Source organism: Mus caroli, unplaced genomic scaffold (genome assembly GCF_978045245.1).
Source record: "Mus caroli unplaced genomic scaffold, Mus_caroli_1 scaffold_14, whole genome shotgun sequence".
In the NCBI taxonomy this organism is placed as follows: Eukaryota; Metazoa; Chordata; class Mammalia; order Rodentia; family Muridae; genus Mus; species Mus caroli.
The window spans coordinates 82,511,897-82,519,472 of NW_028227269.1; the positions used below are offsets into that span (position 1 = coordinate 82,511,897).

Here is a 7,576-nt window from a genome sequence, read left to right on the forward strand (position 1 = left end):
AAACAAAAGCTAACACAGTTGTCTTCTTAGGAGCAGAGACAAATACAGCTTATATAGTCTCAGGTTTCTGTAATAATAAAGATGTGCAATAATCCTTGTAAAGGTTCAAGGCCTTGGAAGAAAAAAAAATCAATCACTGATTGGAAGCAATAGCTTATATAACACTTGGGAAATGTGTAAAGTCTCGGATGAGTAGGAAAAAAGTGTTTGCCTAGAGGACCAAAAGACGAGCCCAATGTAAACTATGACATCATTTGACTATTTTTGCACGTGTGTGGAATGTAGGTAAAGGGTCACACAGCCCATGAGACATTAAGGCCATAGGACAAGGGACTTAACGTGTAGACTAAGCACGCGCAGACAGCACACAAACAAAATATCATGATGCACGTTTTTGAAAGAACAGTCCTAAGATTAGTAACGAGTGTCTATTACTCCAGGACGTGATGAAACTCAATTGCAATCTCACATTCTTGACTCTGCAACCTTAGGAATTTGGCGACTGGAGGTTTCATTGGGTGAGAGGCTTTTAAGAGCGAGCTCTGGTCCAGCCCACTCTTCATGGGGTAAAGAGCACCTGAAAAACAGTACTAGGGTTCCGGATATAACGGAGTCTTAATGCACAGACGCCTTAGTCAAAGCATCACTACTACTTTTGCTTTTGTTGCTTGCTTTGCTCTCTGATCCTCCCAGCTCAGCTAGCATACAGCTCAGTCTAAGGACTGCAGGCAGGCAACTGGCCACTAGAGGATCTCTTAACTTTCTCTGCGGAACCGAGGGCTGAAGTCAACGACGCAAAATGGTGGCCTCGTCTTTCGCTGTCCTGAGAGCAAGCAGGTTGTGCCAACAGGGTTGGAAGAGCTGGGCGCGGCTGTTAGTACTTCCGCCGCTCAGCACTGGTGGCCGGACCACTTGGGCGCGGACAAATGCGACTCTGAGCGTAGAGCCTGAGGGCCGCAGCTGCTGGGATGAGCCGCTGAGCATCGCCGTGCGCGGCTTGGCCCCCGAGCAGCCCGTCACGCTGCGCTCTGCCTTGCGCGACGAGAAGGGCGCGCTCTTCCGAGCCCACGCGCGCTACCGCGCCGACGCTGGCGGCGAGCTGGACCTGGCGCGCACGCCCGCGCTGGGCGGCAGCTTCTCGGGGCTCGAGCCCATGGGGCTGCTCTGGGCCATGGAGCCCGAACGGCCTCTCTGGCGCCTGATCAAGCGCGACGTGCAGACGCCCTTCGTGGTGGAGCTGGAGGTGCTGGACGGACACGAGCCCGACGGCGGGCGGCGGCTGGCGCGGGCGGTGCACGAGCGTCACTTCATGGCTCCCGGGGTGCGGCGCGTGCCCGTGCGCGAGGGCCGGGTGCGCGCCACGCTCTTCCTGCCCCCAGGTGAGCAGCCCTCCACATTTCCCTTTGCTCAAAGTTCCCCTGTGGGTGTTTGTTTGTTTGTCTTGTTTTTCGTTTGTTTGTTTGTTTGTTTTTTGAGGCAGGGTTTCTTGTATAGCCCTGGCTGTCCTGGAACTCACTCTAGACTAGGCTGGCCTCGAACTCAGAAGTGAAGAAAAGGGTGGCTCCAAATGATCTAGGACTCGGTGGGAAGGAGACAGGACTGGACTGGACTGGACCGGAAGAAGCCTGTTATAGTGATGCTGTTTGCCTGAAGCTGGTCCTTCAATTCCGCTGCTAAATTAAAAGGGCATCATAAGAAAAGGGGAGAGGCTCCTAATAATAAAGTCCGCAGTGTTACACCCACATCCCCTAATGTTCTTTTAGAATGTCTTCTGTCTTTTCTTGTGGCAGTGTGGGAACTCAAACTTGGCAAGGACTCTACTACGAAGTTTCCAATATTTTTAAATTTTCTTGGTTTTTAGCTGCATATGGAGGTTCCAGCAAAGGAGGCAGGAGAATCAACAGAACTCTCAGGCAGTGATGGGGGAAAGAACTCTCAGGAGAAGCCGTTAGTATTCTGACATTGAGACAAGCTTCATACACTTGGGCTAGAGGGTGTGGCTCCGTTGGTAGAGTGCTTGCTTGGAGTAGTACTGGGTGCTATCCCCAGCACAGGGTAAACCTGGCAAGAAGGCACAGCACTGCAATCCCAGCACTCACAGGTCGAGGTGGGAGAACCAGAAGCTCTTGGTCATTGTTGGCTACAGAGCCTTACTGGATCATACCGGGATATTAGATGGTCTGCCTCAAAACAACAACAACAAAAATGGCAAAGTAGGCAAAATCAACAAAATATTTAAATGACAGTTATAAGTGGTTAAGAGAGGTACACACACACTCACAGGTGTGATGAAGAAGGAACTTTCAAGGGCCCCTTCTATCTTAGTATGCATCTGTACGTGAGCAGGTGCTGGCCCAGTGCTTGCTGTGTTCTTGTTTAAGTTGGTCATGTGGAAGACAAGCCTCTTTTTTCAAAGACTTACTTATTTTATTTATATAAGTCCACTGTAGCTGTCTTCAGATGCACCAGAAGAGGGCATCAGATCCCATCACATGGTTGTGAGCCACCATGTGGTTGCTGGGAACTGAACCCAGGACCTCTGGAGAAAGAACAGTCAGTGCTCTTAACCGCTGAGCCATCTCTCTAGCCCTGACAAGCCTCTTTATACGAATGGGAAAAAATGTTTAGGGCATGAATTCATGTGGAATGAACATGTAGCCTTTTCTAATCTATATGTACTTGCTTAGCAGAATGTATTTGCGATTCATGGGGTCTTCTAGGCATGGAGCCTGTGTTGAAGGTCTCTGGTTCCTTTACAGTCTGTGGAGATGGTGGGTGAAGTTGCTGCAAATGCTTACATAGAAGTTTGTGCAGGAACAAAAAATTTCCTTTCTTTTGGGTAAATAGGTGTGGGGTTTCTGGGTCATATGGTAAGCTCAGGTTTGATTTTTGTGAGCAAGGGTGCCCTGCATTTTTCCAGCCTCTGCATCCTACAGCCTGCATGGTTCAGCGTTACACCAGCATTGTGGGATGGATCTGGTTGCTGCCCAGCTTCCGTGGCAGTTGGCACGATCAGTTTCAGTTCAGAGAGGAGAGTGGTATATGTGTGTGTGCGTGTATACGTGTGTGTGTGTGTGTGTGTGTGTGTGTTTGCCTGTTTCTGGAATCAAATCTAGTATGCCATGCATGCTAGACAGCACTCTACCCCAGTCCTTAGTGTATTTTTAATGTTAAGAGTAACATATTCTCTCTGTAAAAGCCTATGGAATTTTGAGACTTAGATAGAGAGAGGACTGTGGGACGAGAGGAAACTGTGGACTCAGCCCAGGCTGCTCTGGGTGCGTGAAGACTGGAGGCTTTTAGTATCTTTATGATCAGTGTGAAATGTACTCATCCTGAATTAAGCATCCTGAATGCTTTGTTTGGTTTGGTTTGGTTTCTCCCCAGAACCTGGACCCTTTCCTGGGATCATAGACCTTTTAGGAGTTGGAGGTGGCCTTCTGGAGTATCGGGCGAGTCTGCTGGCTGGGAAGGGCTTTGCCGTCATGGCTCTGGCTTATTACAACTACGACGACCTCCCCAAGAGCATAGAAACCATGCGCATGGAGTACTTTGAAGAAGCTGTGAACTATCTGCGCAGCCACCCTGAGGTTAGATCCCCTCAAGTTTTATTGACCCCCTATCAGATCTCCTCATCAAGTGTCTAACTTCACAGAATGAGCCTGTTGTGGCAGCCCCTCCCTGTCTGGGAGACAGTCTATACGAACTGCCTTCTGTGCTTACTCGCTAGATGTTTCTCTGTGATGCTGTATTTCATGCTAGTTAGCGTTCAGGATTCTGAGTTCTGGTATGTTGTAGTGTTTCATAAAGAATACCAGCATGCTTGAGAACCAAGGTTTGACACAAGAAATAAAGGGAAAGAAAAAGGTCAGGCTATCGCCATATTATATCAAATGATATACTCATCAGCTCTCTGCTGCCCGTGTCCCTATGTCCCTGTGTCCACGTGCCCCTGTGGGAGCTGACATGAAAGCACAGGGTGAACTATGTAAGAGGGACTTGAGAATCAACAGCAGGAGACCAGGGTGCTCTGAGCTTTCTAGGTTCAGCATAGCACAGGCTGGGCTGGCAACCCTTGCTCATTTTATAATTTTATAACCAGACATTGACGTGGCTGGAAGCATTGATGCTCTTAGGGAAGTGGAGCCAGTGCAGGATGCATCTAGAGAGAAGTCTGAGGTCTGATTTCATCAATTTTCAAAATACTATTAATACTGTGCATTTGTGTACATGTACAAGAACGCCCGTTCTCATGAACGTGTGGGGGTGTGAAGGCAACTTTGTGGAGTCAGTTCACTGCCTCCACCGTTATGTTATTCCGAGAATCAAACTGAGGTCATCAGGCCTGGGCAGCAAATGCTTGACCCATTAAACCATCTCACCAACCTGCATTTCACCAACTTCCAGTTCTGTGACTTTGGGACCTCAGTTTCTTCCTATAAGAAACACTGTAACTACCACATCACTTAATTCCTGGCACTTCAGTGACGAGTAAAGTTTGAAACTTTCCAGGGTGTTGCTATAGAAGCCACAAGAGAAGAAAAAAGACTGTTGTGAAAAGTTAGCCAAAAGTCCTTTTGCTTATAGCCCAGAGGACACTGGGACTCAGGACAGGCACAGTTCTTGGGGACAGTGCCAGTCCAACCACCCCGAAGGCCATGAGCAGGGAATGGAGAAAGGAAAATACAAGTATCTTCCCACAGCTTTTGTAGGGAACCAGGGCAGGGAACAAAGTCTAGGCTACCACAGCTGGGGGCCCAGGGCTGTGAGAAAACAGAAGAGCCCAGAGCAGGGAGGACCCAAGGAGGACCAGCAGAGAGGTTTACAGGGGAGGAGGCTGGAAGTTAAGTGTGGGAGGCCAATTCTGGAGAAAGATAGTGAGTGGGCAGCATCCCAGACACAGCCAGAGGGTGGCCACTGAGATCATGTGGTCATCTGAGAGTCTGAGCCTCCATAGGAACAGAGGGGCTGGGGAGGGAGGGAGGCTTTCTTGCTAGAGCTTCTGTTTTCTCACTGCAGTATGGAGAGCTGAGGGGGCAGGAGCATGCATGGGGGAATCCAAGAGGCTGAGGAGGTAGGAGAGGATGTGGGGGGAGGGGGTCCTTTGGGGGAAGTGGAAAGCAAAACACCAGTGGTGTGTGGCAGGATCGAAGGGCCACATCGGTGCTCCTGTCCAATGAGAGATTGGGCACCAGGAATGTGTGTATTTCTCTCAGCTTTTGCTCCGGCCTGGAGAGGGTGAGCAGGTGGTTTCACTAGGACTAGCCCTTTTCTGGGCCCATGTGACCTAGGGAAGGGCGGTGATAAAGGAGTGGAGACTGCTTTCCTTTTGAGGGAGCTCCATGGTGCTGATGAAGCACAGACTCTGAGGTGGAGGGGCTGATAGGTGAGCATGGGCGATCTACAGTGAAGAGACTGCTAGGTTCAAAGGAGTGTTTCTATAAGAGCTAAGTAGGAGGGACTAAAGATGGCCGCCAGAGGGCACAATGCAGGAAAAGTGAGGTTTTGAGCCTAAAACAGTGCATGCTAGTGATGAGAGGTACGGGTTGTATAAGTGGGAATGGCTGGCTGCCGTGTGTTAGAATTAAACATCAGAGGAGTCTTAAAAGTCTGTGAGCTATACCATCATGTGGTTGTTGCAGTCACCAAGAATGATGACAGAGAAGTTGTGAAAAGAAAGATATGGCTTAGTTGTAAATAAATGTCCCAGGTTGTAATGTAGAGCCCAGGGGGAGCCCAGGGGGAGCCCAGGTCTCTGCCTCCTTCCTCCATGCTTTCTGGTTATCATACTGTTCCCAGACTAAACCTCCATTTTTTTTTTCATTTGTTTCAGGTAAAAGGACCAGGAATTGGGCTGCTTGGGATTTCCAAAGGGGGTGAACTTAGCCTTGCTATGGCCTCCTTCCTGAAGGGCATCACGGCCGCTGTGGTCATCAATGGCTCCGTGGCTGCTGTTGGAAACACCATCTACTACAAGGATGAGACTATACCCCCTGTGTCCCTTCTGAGAAACCGAGTCAAAATGACCAAAGATGGTCTCTTGGATGTCGTGGAAGCTCTGCAAAGCCCTCTGGTAGACAAGAAGAGCTTCATTCCCGTGGAAAGGTCTGACACGACCTTCCTGTTCCTTGTAGGTCAGGACGACCACAACTGGAAGAGCGAGTTCTATGCCGATGAGATCTCCAAACGCCTGCAGGCCCACGGGAAGGAGAAGCCCCAGATCATCTGCTACCCAGAAGCAGGGCATTATATCGAGCCCCCTTACTTCCCGCTGTGCAGTGCTGGCATGCACCTCCTGGTGGGTGCCAACATCACCTTTGGAGGGGAGCCCAAGCCTCATGCCATGGCCCAGGTGGATGCATGGCAGCAGCTCCAGACTTTCTTCCACAAACAGTTGGGTAGCAAGAGTTAGGGACTGTCCTCTAAAATATAACCTATTAGTTGATGGTTTGGGGGAACCTCATTTATATTATCAGAATGTCAGTTCAGGTTAGTTCATTTGAACATATTCTAATTTTTTAAAGTTTCTTTCATTTTTCTTTTTCTTTTTTTCTTTTCTTTTTTTTTTTTTTTTGAGTCAGGGTTTCTCTGTGTACCCTTGGCTGAGACCAGGCTGGGCCTGAATTCAGAGATCGGCCTGCCTCTGCCTCCCAGTGCTGGGAGTAAAGCCACACCCAGCTTAAGTTTTTCTCAATATAATAAGTGCCTATGAAGGACTGAGGATATATATAGCTTGGTGGTAATGCATTCGTCTTTCTTCCCTAGTGCCCAGAATTCATTCCCCAGTGCCGTAAGACGACAAAGAAATTAAAACTTTCTTATAAAAATGTGCCTATGGACCTGGTGAGATGGCTCTGTGGTAAAGGTGCTTTCTGCCAAGCCTGACAACTTAAGATTTCTTTCCCCGAGGGTCTACATGGTAGAAGGAGAGAACAAACTCTGACAAGTTGTCCTCTGACACACACAAGTGCTTGTGCGTGCACACACACACACACACACACACACACACACACGCACACACCACACGTGTAAATAAAATTATTTAAAAATAGTGCCTATCCAAAAAAGAGTTCTTTTATATTATGAATTAAGGGGGAACCTTAAGTGTAAACATTCTTATTAAAATAAAAACTAGCTCATTATAGACAAAACTATGTTGTCCTTCCTTCAATTCTTGGGCCAGTGTTCCCACTCTTGTCATCCTTCCAGAAGTGGCTTTCGGGTGACTGTTCAGATACTTAACACACGTCTAGGCAGCAGCAAAGAGAAGGGGTTTTGTTTGTTTGTTTGTTTGTTTGTTTTAATGCACATACCCAACAAGAACATCAACTTTACAAAGCAAACCAACGTTGGGGAGAGAACCTCTTGGTGTGATGAGCTCTGTCATGGCGACGCAAGGGGAGGAAGAACATTTAGTCCAGGAGGCAGCAGAGCAGCTGGGGAAGGAAACAGCTGTCAGGAATCCCATGTGTGCCAACCTTCAGACCTGTCTTCGAGGCAGGGAAGAGGATGTGTGTGAGCAAACGCTCTCATCCCCGCACGTTTAGGCCACAGCCAGATGGCCGGTCAGAGAGTG

At 48.7% G+C, this 7,576-nt stretch overlaps 1 protein-coding gene across 2 annotated transcripts; it reads left to right on the forward strand.

Annotated features, from left to right (window-relative positions):
- Positions 1-397: 397 nt before the first annotated feature.
- Positions 398-7,144, forward strand: LOC110307146 (acyl-coenzyme A thioesterase 2, mitochondrial). Of its 2 annotated transcripts, none has more exons than XM_085830535.1 (3): positions 398-1,379; positions 3,388-3,590; positions 6,135-7,144. In XM_085830535.1, the coding sequence occupies exons 1-3, from the start codon at positions 800-802 to the stop codon at positions 6,492-6,494; spliced, it is 1,143 nt and encodes a 380-aa protein (XP_085686661.1). In that variant the 5' UTR covers positions 398-799; the 3' UTR covers positions 6,495-7,144. The 2 variants fall into 2 exon arrangements, with proteins under 2 accessions (XP_085686661.1, XP_021035067.2); XM_021179408.3 differs by having other exon boundaries at positions 408-1,379; positions 5,834-7,144.
- The last annotated feature ends 432 nt before the right edge of the window (positions 7,145-7,576 follow it).

Bases quoted from the DNA above. Each gene is read 5' to 3' on its own strand.
- LOC110307146 (XM_021179408.3), top strand. From the start codon at position 800: ATGGTGGCCTCGTCTTTCGCTGTCCTGAGAGCAAGCAGGTTGTGCCAA. The intron at 1,380-3,387 runs GTGAGCAGCCCT...GTTTCTCCCCAG, and splicing joins CACGCTCTTCCTGCCCCCAG to AACCTGGACCCTTTCCTGGG. The intron at 3,591-5,833 runs GTTAGATCCCCT...CATTTGTTTCAG, and splicing joins ATCTGCGCAGCCACCCTGAG to GTAAAAGGACCAGGAATTGG.